The 18,160-nt window shown below is 46.0% G+C and overlaps 9 protein-coding genes across 9 annotated transcripts; 5 read left to right on the top strand and 4 right to left on the bottom strand.

Annotated features, from left to right (window-relative positions):
• Nucleotides 1-6: 6 nt before the first annotated feature.
• On the top strand, nucleotides 7-754 carry Bccoa4. The gene is made up of 4 exons (XM_024690564.1): nucleotides 7-130; nucleotides 185-216; nucleotides 283-347; nucleotides 453-754. Exons 1-4 carry the CDS (start codon nucleotides 60-62, stop codon nucleotides 519-521), a joined length of 237 nt encoding a protein of 78 aa, XP_024546333.1. The 5' UTR covers nucleotides 7-59; the 3' UTR covers nucleotides 522-754.
• Nucleotides 755-788: 34 nt separating this feature from the next.
• Bcmgm101 lies at nucleotides 789-2,036 on the top strand. The gene is made up of 2 exons (XM_001561323.2): nucleotides 789-1,421; nucleotides 1,494-2,036. The coding sequence occupies exons 1-2, from the start codon at nucleotides 844-846 to the stop codon at nucleotides 1,768-1,770; spliced, it is 855 nt and encodes a 284-aa protein (XP_001561373.1). The 5' UTR covers nucleotides 789-843; the 3' UTR covers nucleotides 1,771-2,036.
• A 1,669-nt stretch (nucleotides 2,037-3,705) lies between these two features.
• BCIN_01g05640 (hypothetical protein) lies at nucleotides 3,706-5,402 on the top strand. The gene is made up of 2 exons (XM_024690563.1): nucleotides 3,706-3,913; nucleotides 3,987-5,402. The coding sequence occupies exon 2, from the start codon at nucleotides 4,298-4,300 to the stop codon at nucleotides 5,315-5,317; it is 1,020 nt and encodes a 339-aa protein (XP_024546332.1). The 5' UTR covers nucleotides 3,706-3,913; nucleotides 3,987-4,297; the 3' UTR covers nucleotides 5,318-5,402.
• A 52-nt stretch (nucleotides 5,403-5,454) lies between these two features.
• On the bottom strand, nucleotides 5,455-6,709 carry BCIN_01g05630 (hypothetical protein). Its single transcript, XM_001561326.2, has 2 exons — nucleotides 6,142-6,709; nucleotides 5,455-6,061 (listed from the first exon to the last, which is right to left on the bottom strand). Exons 1-2 carry the CDS (start codon nucleotides 6,463-6,465, stop codon nucleotides 5,756-5,758), a joined length of 630 nt encoding a protein of 209 aa, XP_001561376.1. The 5' UTR covers nucleotides 6,466-6,709; the 3' UTR covers nucleotides 5,455-5,755.
• A 46-nt stretch (nucleotides 6,710-6,755) lies between these two features.
• On the bottom strand, nucleotides 6,756-7,861 carry BCIN_01g05620 (hypothetical protein). The gene is made up of 2 exons (XM_024690562.1): nucleotides 7,331-7,861; nucleotides 6,756-7,265 (listed from the first exon to the last, which is right to left on the bottom strand). Exons 1-2 carry the CDS (start codon nucleotides 7,790-7,792, stop codon nucleotides 6,960-6,962), a joined length of 768 nt encoding a protein of 255 aa, XP_024546331.1. The 5' UTR covers nucleotides 7,793-7,861; the 3' UTR covers nucleotides 6,756-6,959.
• Nucleotides 7,862-8,839: 978 nt separating this feature from the next.
• On the top strand, nucleotides 8,840-10,965 carry Bcenv7. Its single transcript, XM_001561329.2, has 2 exons — nucleotides 8,840-9,991; nucleotides 10,042-10,965. Exons 1-2 carry the CDS (start codon nucleotides 9,268-9,270, stop codon nucleotides 10,557-10,559), a joined length of 1,242 nt encoding a protein of 413 aa, XP_001561379.1. The 5' UTR covers nucleotides 8,840-9,267; the 3' UTR covers nucleotides 10,560-10,965.
• Nucleotides 10,966-11,020: 55 nt separating this feature from the next.
• Nucleotides 11,021-12,655, bottom strand: BCIN_01g05600 (hypothetical protein). Its single transcript, XM_024690561.1, has 2 exons — nucleotides 12,193-12,655; nucleotides 11,021-12,136 (listed from the first exon to the last, which is right to left on the bottom strand). The coding sequence occupies exons 1-2, from the start codon at nucleotides 12,518-12,520 to the stop codon at nucleotides 11,262-11,264; spliced, it is 1,203 nt and encodes a 400-aa protein (XP_024546330.1). The 5' UTR covers nucleotides 12,521-12,655; the 3' UTR covers nucleotides 11,021-11,261.
• A 148-nt stretch (nucleotides 12,656-12,803) lies between these two features.
• On the bottom strand, nucleotides 12,804-15,023 carry BCIN_01g05590 (hypothetical protein). The gene is made up of 5 exons (XM_001561331.2): nucleotides 14,698-15,023; nucleotides 14,503-14,577; nucleotides 14,369-14,437; nucleotides 13,954-14,312; nucleotides 12,804-13,896 (listed from the first exon to the last, which is right to left on the bottom strand). The coding sequence occupies exons 1-5, from the start codon at nucleotides 14,735-14,737 to the stop codon at nucleotides 13,243-13,245; spliced, it is 1,197 nt and encodes a 398-aa protein (XP_001561381.1). The 5' UTR covers nucleotides 14,738-15,023; the 3' UTR covers nucleotides 12,804-13,242.
• Nucleotides 15,024-15,569: 546 nt separating this feature from the next.
• On the top strand, nucleotides 15,570-18,072 carry BCIN_01g05580 (hypothetical protein). The gene is made up of 2 exons (XM_024690560.1): nucleotides 15,570-16,188; nucleotides 16,773-18,072. The coding sequence occupies exons 1-2, from the start codon at nucleotides 15,857-15,859 to the stop codon at nucleotides 17,947-17,949; spliced, it is 1,509 nt and encodes a 502-aa protein (XP_024546329.1). The 5' UTR covers nucleotides 15,570-15,856; the 3' UTR covers nucleotides 17,950-18,072.
• Nucleotides 18,073-18,160: the final 88 nt, after the last annotated feature.

The raw sequence follows: 18,160 nt of genomic DNA, 5'->3' as shown, positions 1-18,160 counted from the left end.
CTTCAAGAGCTATTGTAATTCTCCAAGTCTCACCGAGAAGGACACACGGTACCCCAAATATGTCGAATCAGCCAGAAAACAACCCCCCAGTTGCGACGGTTGTACAGGATGACGATGAGCCCGACGAATGGTAAAATCTGTTGACCTCAACAACTCGGGTCTGATCACTGACTCAACTTGGCAGGGACAAACGAATCTTTAGCACTGGATGTGCGGGTAAGTCAAGATTTCTCAATCAATCAACAATAGAGAAAGGAGAGGCGAATGCTGAATCACCCGCAGAAGAGAACTCGAAAATGACCGATTGCTACTTTGAGAAGAAGGATTGGAGACTGTGCAAAGCAGAGGTATGAGAAAGCTCCTCTTAGCGTTAAATCACGTGGGAACTCAATAATAGAGGCGGAGGCGGAGGCGGCGATAGCATGACTGGCTGACTTCTCATGAATGTGTAGCTTGATACTTTCAAAAAATGCTGGAAGAAGCATCAGAATGATCAGAGGACATCAACGAAGGATGCTTGATATGGCGTAGATATTGCATGGGTGGGAGGATTGACTGGAAAGACCATCCAGGACATGAGGGGCAGAATAATTGTATGAATTTGATGAGTATGGTTCGTGAGAGCCAGGTGTACATTATTATAGACAACAAAATCCACTTCATGAGAGATAATAGCAGAAAATTATCTCAAATGGTTTTATAATTGAATTTACTCTATTGTCGTCGAAGGCGGCTTAAAATCAATCATTGAAGAAAAATTGGTCGTTTGAAGCGCGCCACATTCTCGTGAACGTAAGGAAATCGCGTCTGTCAAGAACAAACGCATTTTCTTCACACATCGACATGGCAGCCTTTATACCTAGAGCTTCACGCTCATTAGCTACTGATGCAGCGGCATCGGTATCAAGATTCTCAGCAGTATCGAAAATTACAAGTCTGACTTGTCAATCGAGACACTTCTCCCAAAACGTTCGAAATGCGGCGGTTCCAGGTTCGAGCTATACACCAAGACCGTCGACCGCAACGAAGTCTCCCACAAGCTATGCTGCCCCTGCAACCAACCCCAAAGGACCAGAAAATGCGATAGATTCTCAATCGCCCATCAAAGATATGACTGAGGGACTTGCAGATCAACCACTGATTTTGGATGAGGGAGCTAGACAAGTCGACTGGGCGAGATCATTCCACGGATTGTCGTCGCAGCCATTTTCCAAAGAAGCTGCAGATATTCTACTTGCACCGATCCCTGCCGACGATGTGGAGGTCAAGCCAGATGGTATTATATACTTGCCAGAAATCAAATATCGAAGAATATTAAACAGGGCGTTTGGACCTGGTGGATGGGGTTTGGCACCAAGAGGGGAAACAATTGTCACGGAGAAGAGTATTACAAGAGAATATGCTCTTGTTGCTCATGGCCGGTAAGTCTTTCGGGGGGGGGGGGGGGGTTCATTATCATTTGAAAGAGCACAGCTAATGTTTCCCGTTTGCAGATTAGTATCCGTGGCTCGTGGTGAACAAGACTATTTCTCACCCGAAGGTATTCCAACCGCCACCGAAGGATGCAAATCGAACGCCTTGATGCGCTGCTGCAAGGATCTCGGCGTGGCCAGTGAGCTTTGGGATCCTAGATTTATCAGGAAGTTTATGAAGCAACATGCGAAGCAAGTTTGGGGTGAACATGTCGTAACCAAGAAGAAGAAGCAATTATGGATGAGGAAGGATGACGAAGTTAGATACCCATACAAGGAGTCAAAGTTTGGCGCATAGAGGCCCGTTATGATCATGCCACGAATAAACGACTAAAATGGAGGTGCGAATGTCGAAACTTTGTATTATAGAGGATGTATGATATTCTAGGTAAATATCTACATCTAAATTCCGAAAAGCAGAAAGAAGAACAGCATAAAAATCTCCTATGAACCAGGCGGTTGTCTCCATGTTATATCATCCATACCCACGCTATATGTTGCATTCGATTGTTGATATTTTCTTGATTTTTCACTCAGGCGTTTGATTGAATTACATGGCCTCCAGATTCCCTCCCCATCTGCTGCAAGTGTCGGCGTGCTCCATAATTTCTTGCTCGTATTTTCACCGGTCAACTCTTCTGTCTGAATAGGCGAACAACCCAAATGCAGTTCATCGCAGACGGTAGTGATTCCAATGTTCGGAGCACCGCGATGGCCATTCCAACGTCAGAGTATGGCTTGTCACTGGGTGCCCACTAAACTCTGGGTTCCAATTCTGCTTGATAGCACGTAAGGCTGGTCACAAAGTCGCTGCTACATCTTGCAGTCCATTCAATAATTCAGGAGTTGTCCAGGAAGCCTAGAAACTTGGAGCTATATGGTGAATTTTTGATACCAATTTAGCAAATCTGTTGAAGTGGTTTGCATAACCTACCTAAGGCCAACAATCTAGCCAACTGTGTGGCGATTAGAATTATAGGTATGATAGAAAGTATGAGGATGACTATAATCTAACGTTTTGAACCACTTAGTACACTGATCATTATGTTGTCACAAAGGAGCTCAGTCTGTAATGGTGATCACCTTTTGTGGTTCTTCCAGGGGATCATCAAAGCTGTTTTCCATGCATAAGAAGGGGCTTCTGAGCGGTCCCTGGAAGGGTCATGTACCTCCTTAGTCAAGTATCTACCACCTTGTCTGGCATGATATCCAGGAATATCTGAAGGGCTGGCGGATGAAGTAGCTTCGTTTAGGATCTGCGTGTTGATTTCCCAACACCCGCGCCCAAGACCAACAGGATGGACGCAGGCCAACCAATCCAAAGGTTTCTGTCATTTTTATAGTTACACTGTCGTTGCAGCATTCGTCGGGCTCCCTGGAAACATTCAAGCTTTATCTGAGGTTGCTACTGAATCGGACTAGGCGTCAGCAAGAGTAATTACATCGGGGGGCCTCTTGGTAAGGATTGTGCTCAGAGAACTCGTGAACGTATCCAGGTCTTGCAGGAAGGTCATGACTTGATGAGAGAGATCGAAGAGAATAATATAAAGACTTTTTTTAACGAAAATTAACTCTGACTTTAATAGATTTCACAAGCAATGTTATTCGATTCGGTTTCCATTTTTCAGTCGTGAATCCAACTCGGGCCAAGAGTTTTTGAAGAAGCCCGATAATTTAAAATCATTGCAACGGGCGGGGATCACCACATGTATCTGGGGTCTATTGGACAGGGTCTCGAAGTCAATTTCGTAGTGGCCCATCTTCATATTGGACAGGCTGTAAACAGATGTTTTCTGGAGAATCAAGATAGCTCTATGCTCTGGTATTTTGAACCTTGGAGACAGTATCCAGACAGGCGAATGGCTATGCATGTGTAGTCCACAATGAGCTGTTATTCTGTTTTTTTTTTAACCCGTAAGGTAAATTTCAAGAACCCAGCAACCAATTTCCGCCCTACATGCCTACACGTCTCTCGTTATTAGGCTAGAAATACTCCCCAGCTGGGGTTTTGACATGGCTATCAAGCTCACAGTGAAAGGGCCACTTGTTGGTATTTGGGACAGACTAAGTAGATGCCAACCCGTGCACAGGTCCATAGTGGGACAGCGGTTCAAACTAGTGCTCCTTATACGGATCTACGGGTTTACCATCCATGTGGTTAAGGTAAATGCTACAGGATCTCTATTAGATCAGGAAAAACGTATTTTTGTCTGTCTCTCATGTTTTCTTCACAGCCACATCTATTATAGAGGTTTGCTGACATGAAAGGGGGTGAATCCCGGCTGAACTTTGACGCATTATCATGTTTGCAGTCTTCTTCAGCCCTGCCACCCTGTAATCAATCCTTTAGTCTCTTTCAGACGAAACAGCCAATGAAATACGGAGTACAGTTGGCAAGCGATGGCTCAAATTTTATTATCAATGCTGCTTTACTAAATATTGTCAGTGCCAGCCTTGTCAACCAAGGGCAATACCCAAAACGGCCTCTGGGTATGTGAGCTTACTTAGGAGCAGGGCCCCACGAGATAACAATCCTTCCACTCAGGCGTGTATAATTGGCGCAAGGAATTCAACAGGTTCTTCAACCGGTCGCGCTATCTAACTATAGCGTATCATGAATTGGCTATGGAGACTCAATATCCCCCATGTGGATGCAGGGGCTCGAGGAGAGTGGTGCTTTGGGGGTGGTGTTTCGAGGATGGGTGGAGGCCAGTAGCGCACTCTATTTCGTAAATGCATCAGATTTCCAGCGACTTGCGTTTGCTAGATTTCTTGCGACCGCTTTTTACTTTTCTTTGTGTAATAACTGGTGAAGGTAGTGATCAATGTCAACGCCAACTTCGCGTTACCCAGCTGCTGAGGGAACAGCCGGTGTGGTGACTACTTGGTTGCCTCTAACTACTGTTTATCCTATCGTACCTAGCTGCAAAACCGAATTGTATTCTCCCAACAATCTCACACAAATCTACGCCTACGACCCTAATCAGAATGCCCTTACCTTCGCGACGAAGTGCTGGCCTTCCGAAGCAAGATCATGGTGGAATCAAGACACCTCGGCCGCAGCGGTCACCTCACTGGGACCATTTCTATGTCCGGAAGCCTACACCGTAGTTGTTACCACCGTTGTGAACTCGGGTTCTACACTGAGTGGATGCTGTCCCAGCGGCTATGCCCTTTGGTTTTTATCGTCCCAACCTTACCCCGGCGAATGCACATCGACCATTACTTCCGGAGCCACGATTACATATGTTAGTAGTTGGACACCTGCCGCAGATGGATATACAACAATCACTACCGTGTTGGATAGCGACCATGCGGTTCAGGCTGTGCAGATCAATGGATATAATTTCGATGGCAATTCTGCAGTTCCCACAGTGACGGCTTTCAGTTCGAGTGCGAGTTCGAGTTCGACGTCTGGATCGGTCTCCAAATCCGGAACGGCAGCTTCTGGTTCTACTCCCATCTCGTCTGGAGCTGCAGCCACATCCATATCTTCACCCTCAGCTAGTAGCAGTAGTAGTAGTTCAGGACTTGGGACTGGAGCAAAGATCGGTATTGCGGTCGGCATCGCCGTTGGTGTAGTTGCCATTGCGGCTCTTATTGGAACTTTATTTTTTATGAAGAGGCGGAGGAAATACGATACAGCACCGCAGCAGGATAGTCCTTATGTGGATTCCATGATAAAAATGAACCAAGTCGCTTCACTTCCATCTTCGCCTGGATCTAACGTTCCGCATGAGATTGGCAATGGATATGGACATGAGGCGCACGAGGTTGGTAATACGCAGATACACGAAATGAACGGGTCGACTTTCGCTGAGCTCGACGGAAATATTAGACACTGATGTCGATTTGGATGGTATATATGTATGGATGGTAATTGATTGCATAGCGAAGGCGTTCTTGGCATGTTGGGAATTTCAGCGACCATAAAGTTTTGGGGGAGGTTCTTACTCCCGAGTTTAGAGATACTCAGAAGCGTGTTTCCCGCATTGTATCTAAAAGTTTGTTTGAAAACTTTTTGTAATTAGTTATTCATATAGATCATTGCCCAGAGTTGGCTTCTGGGTGTATCTAATCCCCCCCTTGCTTTTTTGTCTGTTTGTTGTTTTGGGGAAAAGTCAAACCTGGGTCTGGATATATCTATATACACAAATGTTTGTAAAGTCTCCATCTACCACTCTGTGCTTTTCGCTACTTCGATGCGAGTTTACAGCTAAATGGACATATCATTCTTTAGAGAGTGCGTAACAGCAGTTGCCAACCCTTACAGTACACCGTTCTTAAATCTTAACAAATTCCCAAATAATCACCTGTCCCTCCCCCTCCCCAGTATTCATAGGCTCTCCATATTCCCCCTCCCTGATCTTTGCCAGGTATTCCCCCTTCATCCCAATTTTCCATAGCCTTGACCAATGTGTCGTCATCAAATAATATCCACCGTTTGGTGCAGGCCCCACACTGAATCTCTCCCATCCACTGGCCCATGTTACATTGCAAAGTATACTGCCCCAGAAATTATGGCCGAGAAAGCAACCGGAAGCGGCATTCTGAAAGCGGAGCCATCCGCCGACCTCAATGCATTTCCACTATTGAGCGGAAAGTTTCAGTATAACCCGAGTGAAGATTCAGCCCGAGAGGGCTTATTGTCGAGGGATTGTATACTCACGTGGATGCTAGAGCCGCGATTATCGCCTGGTTTGGCTAAGATAACGCGCCCAGATTCTAAAGTCAAGAGTCTCCCAGATGAGGAGGCGCGAATCAGGTAGGTGGAATTAGGCCGTGGGACTGAGCTTGAGTGATGAGGGCATTGATCGACCTGGTGCTCGCGGTTATTTGCCTCGATTATGGTAGAAGGGGGTGTGCGAATTGTAGGAGGAGGTGTGCTAATTGTAGAAGGAGGTGTGCGAATTGTGGAAGGGGGTGTGTGGATGGTAGGGGCATTGGAATCAGATTCAGCGACTGATTCGCGGTCGTCTTTGTTGATAGCCATATATGATGAAAAAAGGCCAAAGAGAATGGCCAGGACTAAAGCGAAGTTGCCTGACTTTTGATATTTCTTCTTGGAAGCTGGATTGAACGTATTTGATTAATGAAATTAAGCTACTGAAACCAAACGATTGTTCTCGTAGCAGGGTGTGCTTGATATATAGACGAATGACTTGTTTGTATTGTGGCTATCAAAAAGCTTAATTCTCGTGTCGACTACCAGTTCAAGTTCAAGATTTGCTTTTTGCAAATGCAAGCATGTGGTAAGTTATACGTTGAAGCTAATTATGTACTTAATCATGCAGGATTAGCCGCCTGCGACCCCGCATGTAGGGCCAATCACTTTTTTGCTGCGCCGCTCACTGCCTTGATGTGTGTTTACTGCTAACTAGATGTGTCATTCTTCAGATATTATTGTAACAACTGTTGTCAGCCCTCACAGGCTGTGAGGACATCCTTGGAGGCACCAACTGCACCGAATAGCATGGCGAACCGTGTCTAAACCCTAAAAAACTCCCAAGCAATTACTTCTCCTTCTCCTTCTCCACTGTACGCAAAGCCTCCAGTCTCCCCTTCTCCAATTTTTGCCAGAACTCCCCCTTTGATCCCCACTTTCCACAGCCTCTCCCAATGTATCATTAGTAAATAATGTCCTCCTTCTGGTATAGGTCTTGTAGTAAATCTCTCCCATCCATCGGGCGCCGTTGCAGTACAAACTATGTCACCCCAGAAATTGTGCCCAAGAAAACAACCGGAAGCGGCGTTTTGAAAATGAAGCCATCCTTTAATTTCGACGCATTTCCACTATCAGGGAGAATTAGTTCGGCGTAAAGATGGTGAAAACGAGGACTGGGGAGATGTGTACTTACGCGGACGCCGGGATTCTTTCCAGAGCGTGGGCCAGCTAAAGTGACACGACCCGAGTTTAAAGCTAGGGATTTTCTAGACGAGGACGCGAGAATTTCGTAGGTAAAGTTTGGCCACGGATTTGCGCTTGGGTCATGAGAATTTCCATGAGAGTGTCGGTTAGAGATCGCAGTAGAACTAGGTGTGTAAATGGTAGAAGTGATTGTGACGGGTGAGTAGATGGTATGGATATTAGAGCCGGGAGAGGGAGCTGGTCCAGTAATCATAACTTTAATGTAAGTAAAAGTTAGAGGAATGATTAGGAGTACGGCAAGAACATTGCCGACTGTGATATATTCCTTAATACCTCCTGTCCTTTGCGCAATGCGCCTTCTGTTGAAAGTGTTCGAGGAATGGGTTCGAACTGCTGGGATTGAGCGATTGTCATCGTCACTAGAAGTGCTTGGGGTAGAGATGGGGGGCATATTTTTATTGGGAAGCTCGAGAGGCCTTCACTTCATGTCAACTTATAATCTCGTTTCAGCTTTTCTTTCTTGAAAAGAATTGAAGTTGTACTTTGAAAGTGATTATGTACCTGGGAATTAGCCGCCTGCGACCCCGCATGCAGGACCAATCACTTTCTACTGTGCCGCTCTCTGCCTTGAAAAGGTGCAATAAAACCCTCCAATGTGTGAGCAGCGATAGGCTTTTGCGAGCTTCTGTTCATTTCTGTGGACTTGGTTTGCTGGCTTGTGTTTCAGAGGCTTCCTGCGCCCTATTCCAACGGGTCTATACATGTAATCAATTTCACAGGCCAAAAAGAAACTCGACACCACCTCCGAATCGGTAACTAAGCCTCAGATAGATATATGCGTATCAGCTTTTGTGGCAGTTCGGGGCTAACGCTGGAATATACAAGTCGAAACTAGCTCCACGTTATCGATTTCAATGTACATAGATAGTGAATGGAGGCAGAATCTTGAAACCATGACAGAATCCGATTTCTTTCACCATACTCATGGCCATTATAGGAGCCACCGCGATCACCACTCTTACGTCACAATTACCACAGATAGCAATAGTAGAGCTGTCCTATATACCCCAGTTGCCCTCTTGGGAAAGCTCTCATTCGATTACACTGAATGGTATCTCATCGTCGAAAGCAATTGAGCGCTGGCCAACCCTTCTAATTAGACAACAAGAACGAGCCCTGCGAGATCGATGGGGAGCGATATGCGGGCCTTCAAAATGATAGGTTGAGTGATAGGTTGATGATGAATCTCTGAAGGGAACCTTGAACGACCAATGAGTTCTTTTAGGACCTCATTGAAAGTGTATATTAACCCTAAACTTCGTGACTATGAGACAGTTGTGATGACATATTATACAAGTCGATGTATCTTCTCAAGTTCCTCAGCCAAACGCTGAGTATGTCTCTGATTGAAAGCCTTGCTGCTCACTGGAGCACTATTGAGTAACACCGCATGAACCATCTTCAATCGACATATGTAAAAACGAGATATACTGAGACTGAAACAAGACATGCCTTCAGCTAAGCAATAGTTTGAATGTGAGCAAAACCCAGATGATAGTTCCAAGAACGATATTTTTCAAGATGTTCTTCATTGATGAGAGTTGAAATAGAAATATACATTGTGGCTAATACCGCGGCTTACTCAGCCGTCCCTTGTTAACAATAAACCGCATGGAGGAGGTAAAGACACCTCTCAATAGCAGCACAATTCAATCCCCACTATCATATTCCTCATAAACAATCTAAGAACCCGCAGTGCAAAGTTCCAGCGTCATAATTGCCGCATGCGCAACGTTCCCACCAATACCTGCACAAAGATACGCAACATACCACTTTGCGCCCAAGAGCTATCCTAGCTCGAACCCTCGCAATCCTCAGAGCCAAATATTCACAACTCACTCAGGTCTTCCAATCCCTCGATTCAAGATGGCTCAATACTTTCTCGATTTATTATACACCCTCACAAACTGCATGAGTTGTTTTCCGGGCTCTCCGCAGCTCAAAATAAACAATCGCAGTTTCAAGATACTGCGATTACTGGGCGAGGGCGGGTTTTCCTACGTCTATCTCGTGCAAGATACCAGCAGTGACAATACCTACGCGGTCAAGAAAATCCGATGTCCCTTCGGCCAAGAATCCGTGGCGCTCGCCATGAAAGAAGTAGAAGCCTATGCGCTCTTCTCGCCGCATCCAAATATAATACACAGCGTGGATTACTGTGTCTCTGCGGATCGATCAGACCCCGGAGCGAAGACGGTGTATATCCTGCTACCATATTATCGACGCGGAAATTTGCAAGATATAATCAATGCGAATCTGGTGAACCATACGAAGTTTCCAGAGAAGAGACTGATGGTTTTGTTTTTGGGGGTTTTGAATGCACTGAAGGCGATGCATCAATATAAAGTTCGAGGAGGACCAGGTGGTGCGAATAGTGTGAATAAGGCGAAGAAAGTAAGGGCGGATGCGGCGCGGGCAGATCAGGAAGCTGAAGAGGAAGTAGAATCGAGGAGGGGAAGACAGAGAGGGAGAGAAACCGATGACGACAGTGAGCAACAGGAACCGCTCATGGATGGGGAAGTTACCATGAGTCAAGAAGGCATTGCGCCAGGAGGAGCTAGGGCATATGCGCATAGAGATATTAAACCAGGTATGTTACATGGAGAATCCAATGCGTGAATCTATCTAACGCCAGAATAGGAAACATCATGATTGACGACGACGGGGTCCAACCCATTTTAATGGATCTCGGATCTCTAGCTCCCTCACCCACACCCATAACATCGCGATCACTCGCCCTAGCAGTACAAGACCAAGCAGCCGAGCACTCCACCATGCCTTACCGCGCCCCCGAACTCTTCGACGTAAAAACCGGCAGTACCATCGACACCAAAGTCGACATCTGGTCACTGGGCTGCACATTATACGCATGTCTTGTTGGAAAATCGCCTTTCGAAATGCGCAGCGACGAGACGGGAGGAAGTCTAAGTATTTGCGTATTAGGTGGCGATTGGCGATTTCCCGACGAGGGAGCCGGTGGAAAGAAGAAGACTACGAACCAGACGGGACAAAGTGAAGACAGTGGTATTAGCGAAAGTATACGGGAGGTGGTGCGAAAATGTTTGAAGGTAGAACCGAGTGAGAGACCAGATGTGGATGAACTGATGGAGATTGTACGGGGGGTAATCGAGGAGTTGCCCGAGGATGGCCCTTCATGATTATGAATGGGATAGATTGGGCCAAAAGGATATAGGATATGATAGGACGGGACGGGATGGGACATGGTTTGGTTCAATTCGCCTCTGAACGATCTCTTTGGGAAGGAAATGACTGAGGACGAGGATTAAACGAGGCGTTATAAAGGGGCGGGGGAAAGCAGTGCTTCCCAAAACGATGAATAATGAAGAGTTGGGGATGATTTCAACTCACAACCCTAAAAGTCAAGTCGCGTAATGCAATAGATGTGTGTTTCTGTGATCTACAATGTCTACAGTTACCACATTGAGTTTATCCTGGCAATATGATCAAAAATGGTAGAAACATTTCGCCCGAACCTGGGCTAGATTCTATTTTGAGTCTAGATATTATCACCTCACTTAATCAGAGGAATGCGGATTTTGGACATATTTTTTTGAGTGAGAAACAAGATGTTACGTGCAAGCAAATATTAATTCATAGCTGTATGATATTCTTAGCGCGGGAAGGCATCTATGCTATTATATTCGAGCACCGCAAGCTCCAGTTCTACGTATTAGCTACTTTTTCAATGTAAACCCATTATTTTCTCTGCATAATATCCGAGCATGCAACGTTGACGGTGACTGACTGCTATTATATTTCCACATCCACAAATAGATATTACCATTTCAAGCTAGCATTCTCTTTGGGGGAAAAAAAAGCTAAGCAAGCAGACAGACATCTTACAACTCATCATCATTCGACAACTGAGATTCAAACGTCTTTCTTCTCTTCTGATGTAGTGTATCCATCTCGCCATGATCCATGGCAGCATCATGACCACCACCTCTCTTTCCACTCACACCTCCACCTCCACCTCCACCTCCAACAATCAACCCCGCAGCCAGCAATCCCTCTCCCACGTCAGAAAAACCACACATAACCTCCACGAATCCATCTTTCGTAGTTCGGGATTGGAATTTCTTTTGCAACTGCTTAAGCAAGACATCGCGATCCTTCTCGCTCAGCAATCCACGGATAAATCTTGCAATAAACTCGAATCGAGACTTGCGAGATTTAATTGCCTTGTTGTATTTTGCCGCGTGGGCTAGATAGGCCTCGATGGTTTGATTTGGGGTTTGCGAGATGTTGATCCAGCAGGGGGGATGGGCGGGTTTGCGGGATGTCGTATTTGGTAATGACTTGCTTGGCAATGGTTGAATCTTCTTCTTTGTCGGTGTAGTAGTTGCGAGTGGTAGTCGAGGAGGTGGGCTCGTGGGACCATCTTGTGCGAGTGGTGATATTGCTTGACTCGACCGGCGTCTGTTCGGCGTACGAGGGTGGCGATCATGAAGTGATGTATTGGTTTCTGGGGACAAGACCGAAACGGATTGTGAAACTGGTTGGAGCTGCTCTGCAGTGGATGCAGACATACGTTGCTCAAGCGAATTAGCATTTCCCCGAGGAAAGGTGATGGCAGATGGCATTTCCAAATTCTGCAGATCCGCGATATTCAGACCATGACCAGACGAAGCAGTTTCAGCTGACCCCCGATTCTGTTGTAAATCTGTATTACCACCGCGAGCAAGAATCGGCTCTGCAGATGTAGCTTGTAAACCTGTTATGATCAGTTCTATTCTCACAATCGCAGCCCCATCACCAGCACAAACCCACCCATCAACCGACTGAACCTCTCCATCCCCTCCTTCAAACTCTTCACTTCACTCTCGCTCTCTCTATTTCTCTGAATCATTTCTCTCATTGCATTTTCCAACTTCTCCAGTCGATTTTCAGTAACCTTCGATTGATTTTGAGACTCCTCGAATCGTCGTTCTGCATCCGCAGATATCTTATCTAACTTACTACTCAAACCCTCCACGAGAGTCAAGAGAGCACGATGTCCATCCCGGAATTGGAGATTGACTACTCTTTTAACGCCATTTAGACCTCCTTCGCTCAAACCAACACATCCGAGAGGTGCCTTCGCGGATACCGCTGCCATGGTAAAGACACAAGAATAACTTATTTAAAGAATGATGAGACGCCTGTTAATACATGATGTGATAACAACAAACCTAGTACGCTCAGTACCACATAAAAACCATGAGGATTATACGGTAGGAAAATTGATGATGGCGTGTCTGAGAAGTGAAAGTTCGACTTGAGTCTCCTCCACGTTCCTACTCAGGTTAGCGAGCTCGCCGCCTGCGCTTGTGACACAACGAACATGGGGGGAAAGAGTGATATGATGGGTGATGTATGGCTTTCAAAGCATATGATGGAGATGGCGTCACTAAAACATTTGACTATTTTTATTTTATTTTTATTTTTATTTTTGCCGGGATCTATGGAAAATGATCTCAGCATCTATCATCAGTCGTACTACATTGAATGGACCAGTTTTGAGCCAACTATAAGTAGATCTGAGTAGACATAGAGGTCGTAAAACAGCCGATGAGGAATCCCTAAATACAGAGACTAAAAAGCAAAGAAGAACCCCCCAAACCTCTAATGCCATAAAATACGCAAGAAATAATCCAGCTGCACGAACCAATGCAGCAACTTTTATGCTACCCATTGACCAAATCCTCACGCGCCGGGCGAACCAGCTACGCTCACTATCACTGCCCTTACAAAGGGGGTTCTGATGCTGTGGTCCTTTTATAGACATTCACGCCCGAGAACTCGTGATTTACCAAATTGTGTATTAAAAGAAAATTAAGCTTAGATGAGGTCAGCAACGTTCATTGGCATCTCCTCGATTTGAGTGCTGTAGAACTGCTCGATTTCTCTCATCATGCGGACATCATCAGCGGTAACGAAGTTGATGGCAACACCCTTACGTCCGAAACGTCCTCCACGACCGATACGATGGATGTAGTTCTCACGGTTTGCTGGGAGATCGTAGTTGATGACCAAGGAAACTTGTTGGACATCGATACCACGGGCCAAAAGATCAGTGGCGATCAAGACACGGGATGAACCGGAACGGAACTCCTTCATAATCAAGTCACGTTGACCTTGGTCCATGTCACCGTGCATGGCGGAGACGGTGAAATCACGGGCAGTGAGTTTGTCGGTCAACCAGTCGACCTTTCTTCTGGTGTTGCAGAAGATGACTGCTTGTGTGATGGTGACGGTCTCGTACAAATCGGAAAGGGTGTCCAACTTCCAGTCTTCCTTCTCAACAGCGATGTAGAATTGCTTAATACCTTCGAGGGTAAGTTCGGCCTTCTTAACCAAGATACGGACGGGGTCACGCATGAACTTGGTGGTGACCTCAAGAACGTCTTGTGGCATGGTGGCGGAGAGGAGGACAACTTGGGTGGATTGAGGAAGGAGTTGGAAGATGTCGTAGATTTGCTCGGTGAAACCACGCTTGAAGGATTGTTAGTGAAATGAATATCAAGTAGAACTGAATGATTTTAGACTTACGGAAAGCATCTCATCGGCCTCATCAAGAACGAACATCTTCATGGAGTCGGTCTTCAAGAAACGTCTTTGGATCATGTCGTGGACACGACCTGGGGTACCAACAACGACTTGAGGACCGTCTTGGAGGGCCTTCATGTCATCACGGACACTGGTACCACCAATGCATGCGTGGCACTCAACGTTCATGAAGTCACCGATGGCGACAACGACCTTTTGGATTTGTTGAGCCAACTCACGGGTTGGTGCAAGGATCAAAGCCTGGCATTGCTTAACGTTGGGGTCAAGCTTTTGGAGGACGGAGATGGAGAAAGTGGCGGTCTTTCCGGTACCAGATTGAGCCTGGGCAATAACGTCATGGCCTTTTACAGTGTGTTAGATGTGCTGAAAATAAATGTCGCATATTCGATGAACTCACCCTTGATGACTGGCATAATAGCACGTTGTTGGATAGCAGATGGACGCTCGAAACCGTAAGCGTAGACACCTATGATTCCATGTTAAATGTGCCCCTCCATATATGTTTGTTCTTGGGTTTTTATTGAGTCGTACCTCGGAGAAGCTCTGGCTTCAAGTTCATGGTATCGAAAGAGTCGACGGTCTCGTCATAGTTGGACTCGATTTGTCCTGCAAGAAACAAGAGTGGTCAGTCTTCTTATTTCTATTGATGATTTTTCCACCTTTCCCACAATGCGATCTTGTAGGATCCATCTTCGGAACGTCTTCAGAATATCGGTGTAAACTCACCCTCTTGGATCTCCTCGAGACCCTTATCAGCGGAAGCCATATTTGCGGGTTGTTTGAAGTAAAATCTAGATTACAAGCTCTTGCTTGAAATCCAGAAAACGATAAGGTTGGTAGGTGGAGGTGGGGTGAAAAAATGCGCAAGGTACTCTTGAAGAGACTGCGACGTGAAGGTCTTGATTATTTGGGTGGGAAAACTAGATAACAACTCCCGAGAACGAGAGTTTAATGTATATCTAGTGGTATTGATTGTTCGATTGTGTTTGTAAAAGTTGTGGTTTGTAGAGAAAAAAGGAAGGGGAAAAAGAGAAAGGAGGGCTTTGATATTCTAAAAAGTTTTTTGGGGAAAGTCTCGCTTATTTTTTTTGTTCCCGCTACTGTTAGTCTCGAGCCAGTCAGTTGCCAGTAGTGAAGTAGATGGGTGCATGTACTCGTACCAAAGGAGGCAATACGGTAGAGAATAGGGATGAGAATAAAAAAGCAAACACGCGTGGAGTCGGGCTGGATGAGGAAGTGCTTGCTAGTTAGGTGCGTACAGTCACAGGAACCAATCCACATTCTGCACATACATTTGTCTCGGATTCTCTGAGCGAGACGTCGACTTGTGGCCTGTTTGGGTTTTTTTTTACATCTGAATGAGATGCTCTTGACTATCTGTGAACAGAGGAATAGATCCGTGAGTGAATCCAAACAGTGACTCACAGAGAACCGGGCATTATTCACCGTTGCCATAGAATATTGCAAAAAGCTACCGCTCCAGCTGCAGCACCAGACAGTTAATACAGCTGTCTCAGACAGTACCGTGCAGTGCCACTTCATCAGCCACTTCCAACTGTTAAAGTGGCGATCCTTCCCCTCCATCTTTTTTGCTCCACGGACCACTCACAGCATAGTGAAGAGAAAAAAAATATATTATATACATTTGTTTCTAAAATTTCTAAAAGAGACTCAATATCATTAATTCGCCCTTTCTCCTTCTCCTCTTCCTCCTCCTCACCTACTTCATACCCATACATATACACACATATCTGGTACACATTGTTACTGAGCATCTCAACTGGAATTTTGGACTGGTCTCTTTTATTCTTCCCCTCCTGCCATCTACTTCCATTCCCACTTCCACTTTCACTTCCACTTCCACTTCCAAACGTTGACACCAACCATGAAATCCGCATCAAACATAGATTCTTCCACTCCCATACAGCCGAGTGGCAACAGTATCACTACTGTACCAGTATTCGAGTCAGCAGAGATCGAAGAGTCATCCGTTTCCATCCCACCCCATCCTCTAGGTGTAAAGCCTTCAGGAAACCAATATACAGCCACCAGCAATGCTCGTTACGCGATTGGATCTTTTCAGATCTTGCCGGATGAAGTGGTGGCCATATTACTAGAATCTTTGGATCCGGAATTGTTAGCCTTGTTGGGCTCAACTTGCAAATTCTTATATGCATTCACTCGGTCCGAGGAACTTTGGAAACCGTTATTTATTGAGTGAGTAATTTTACTTCTCTTTTTTCTCTTTCTCTCTTGTTTTATTGAGCTGTATTAAATGAGATGCTGTTTCTCTTTTGTGATGTTGGAGCCATGGTGGAGAGAGACAATAGGAGTCATTACAATAGGAGTCATTCCTTTGAAACTACCAGCGTTTAGACACTCAAAAAGATGACTCTTTGTCATATTTCGAGCAGGGGAAATAGTTTTTAGGGAGGATTTTCATGAACTCCTTGGTCATTGGCTAGTTTGGTAAACGAGAAAGGATCATTTGTATTTTCTGTTGAAACAATAGTGGGGATTTCCCACCAATTCATGTAGGTGGGATATTTCAAGTCCATAGAAGTTACGTAGCCATCGAAGGCTCCAATAAATCAAGTGATATTTCTGAAGATTCGAATATTCTTTCTACAGCCAGGGAGATTACAATACATCGAGTGACATTTTACAAAAATCCCCAGCCCTTGAGCTGGAGGGAGAAACCATATAGAGCAACTAAAATATACATGTCACTTTTTAACCACAATTATCTGCACCTACATGCCACCAATTCTCCCCTGATCTGACTGCTAACCAAAACGTAGGTCCCCAATATCCAAAGCAGGTACCTTTGAATGGCGAGGTTCATGGCGTGCAACATTCCTCAACATAGAAGAAAGTCAACTCTCGAAAATCCAATGTAACAATGTCTTCTCCGACGTCTTATACCGACCATTCCTCTGCACCCACACCCCCCTAACCCCCTACACAACCAACATCCCTCTCAAGAACCAAATTCCCCGCCTCGAAAACCTCACTCCAGAAGAATTCACCTCGACCTGGAGCGATAAACCCTTCATCCTCACTGCCCCAGTGAGAGAATGGCCTGCCTATCATTCCTGGGACACCGAAGCTCTCCTCCGCCAATACAGCGATGTCAAATTCCGCGCCGAAGCCGTCGACTGGTCTCTTAAAACCTACATCCAATACATGAACCACAGCGCCGACGAATCTCCCCTCTACCTCTTCGACCGCGACTTCCGCTCCAAAATGAACCTCTCCACCCCCAACGCCAGCTCAAACCCGCCCTACCAAATCCCCTCCTGCTTCGGCGAAGATCTCTTCCAGGTCCTCGGCCCCAACCGTCCCGACGACAAGTGGCTCATCGTCGGCCCCGCCCGCTCAGGGTCAACCTACCACAAAGATCCCAACGCTACCTCCGCCTGGAATGCCGTTCTCCGCGGCTCTAAATACTGGATCATGTTTCCCTCCACCTCCTCCTCGCCTCCTCCACCAGGCGTATACGTCAGCTCCGATCAGTCCGAAGTCACTTCCCCCCTTTCCATCGCCGAATGGCTCTTAGGCTTCCACTCCGAGGCGCGTCGCACCCCCGGATGTATAGAAGGCGTGTGTGCTGCTGGGGAAGTCCTGCATGTCCCTAGTGGATGGTGGCATCTGGTAGTGAATCTGGATGCAAGTATAGCAATAACTCAGAATTTTGTGCCGCGCGCGCATTTGGTGGGCGTGTTAGCCTTTTTGAAGGACAAAGCGGATCAGGTTTCGGGGTTTAAGAAAGAAGTGACGGATCCGTACACGATGTTTGTGGAGGGCATGAAGAGGGAGTACCCCGAGCTGTTGGACGAGGCTATGGGGGAGCTGGAGAGGAGAGCGGAAGGAAGGAAAAGGAAATGGGACGAGGCTGTTGCGACTGAGAACGGGGATGGGGAGGCTGCGGGATTTAGTTTTGGATTCGGTGGGGACAGTGATGAGGAGGTGCCTTGAATTCGGTAATTTGCTAAGCTGATTCAACTCTATCTTGAATACAGGAATGTAGGCAATTATGAAGAGTGTAAAATTCGCTAACGTCTTCCCTCCTTGATAGAACCCTGAAATCTAGTGTATCCAGCTCTTGAATATTCATATGTAAACCAACACTCCCCACTTCTGGAATTGATTACTTCCCATGTAGCTGCGGATTCCTTCGAGACTCCAT

The sequence above is a fragment of the Botrytis cinerea genome, chromosome 1 (assembly GCF_000143535.2).
Source record: "Botrytis cinerea B05.10 chromosome 1, complete sequence".
Lineage (NCBI taxonomy): Eukaryota > Fungi > Ascomycota > Leotiomycetes > Helotiales > Sclerotiniaceae > Botrytis > Botrytis cinerea.
This window is presented reverse-complemented; position numbering and strand designations above follow the sequence as displayed.

Coding starts and splice junctions, on each gene's coding strand:
- BCIN_01g05630 (XM_001561326.2), bottom strand. CDS start 6,465: ATGGCTATCAACAAAGACGACCGCGAATCAGTCGCTGAATCTGATTCC. Junction 6,062..6,141: donor ATCGCGGCTCTAGCATCCAC/GTGAGTATACAA, acceptor TCCGCTCAATAG/TGGAAATGCATTGAGGTCGG.
- BCIN_01g05640 (XM_024690563.1), top strand. CDS start 4,298: ATGTCAACGCCAACTTCGCGTTACCCAGCTGCTGAGGGAACAGCCGGT.
- BCIN_01g05600 (XM_024690561.1), bottom strand. CDS start 12,520: ATGGCAGCGGTATCCGCGAAGGCACCTCTCGGATGTGTTGGTTTGAGC. Junction 12,137..12,192: donor GAGGTTCAGTCGGTTGATGG/GTGGGTTTGTGC, acceptor TGATCATAACAG/GTTTACAAGCTACATCTGCA.
- BCIN_01g05590 (XM_001561331.2), bottom strand. CDS start 14,737: ATGGCTTCCGCTGATAAGGGTCTCGAGGAGATCCAAGAGG. Junction 14,578..14,697: donor TCTCGAGGAGATCCAAGAGG/GTGAGTTTACAC, acceptor TGTTTCTTGCAG/GACAAATCGAGTCCAACTAT. Junction 13,897..13,953: donor AGGCCGATGAGATGCTTTCC/GTAAGTCTAAAA, acceptor CAATCCTTCAAG/CGTGGTTTCACCGAGCAAAT.
- Bcenv7 (XM_001561329.2), top strand. CDS start 9,268: ATGGCTCAATACTTTCTCGATTTATTATACACCCTCACAAACTGCATG. Junction 9,992..10,041: donor GCATAGAGATATTAAACCAG/GTATGTTACATG, acceptor ACGCCAGAATAG/GAAACATCATGATTGACGAC.
- Bccoa4 (XM_024690564.1), top strand. CDS start 60: ATGTCGAATCAGCCAGAAAACAACCCCCCAGTTGCGACGGTTGTACAG. Junction 217..282: donor CTTTAGCACTGGATGTGCGG/GTAAGTCAAGAT, acceptor AATCACCCGCAG/AAGAGAACTCGAAAATGACC. Junction 348..452: donor GGAGACTGTGCAAAGCAGAG/GTATGAGAAAGC, acceptor ATGAATGTGTAG/CTTGATACTTTCAAAAAATG.
- BCIN_01g05580 (XM_024690560.1), top strand. CDS start 15,857: ATGAAATCCGCATCAAACATAGATTCTTCCACTCCCATACAGCCGAGT. Junction 16,189..16,772: donor TGGAAACCGTTATTTATTGA/GTGAGTAATTTT, acceptor ACCAAAACGTAG/GTCCCCAATATCCAAAGCAG.
- Bcmgm101 (XM_001561323.2), top strand. CDS start 844: ATGGCAGCCTTTATACCTAGAGCTTCACGCTCATTAGCTACTGATGCA. Junction 1,422..1,493: donor GCTCTTGTTGCTCATGGCCG/GTAAGTCTTTCG, acceptor TCCCGTTTGCAG/ATTAGTATCCGTGGCTCGTG.
- BCIN_01g05620 (XM_024690562.1), bottom strand. CDS start 7,792: ATGCCCCCCATCTCTACCCCAAGCACTTCTAGTGACGATGACAATCGC. Junction 7,266..7,330: donor GAAAGAATCCCGGCGTCCGC/GTAAGTACACAT, acceptor TCTCCCTGATAG/TGGAAATGCGTCGAAATTAA.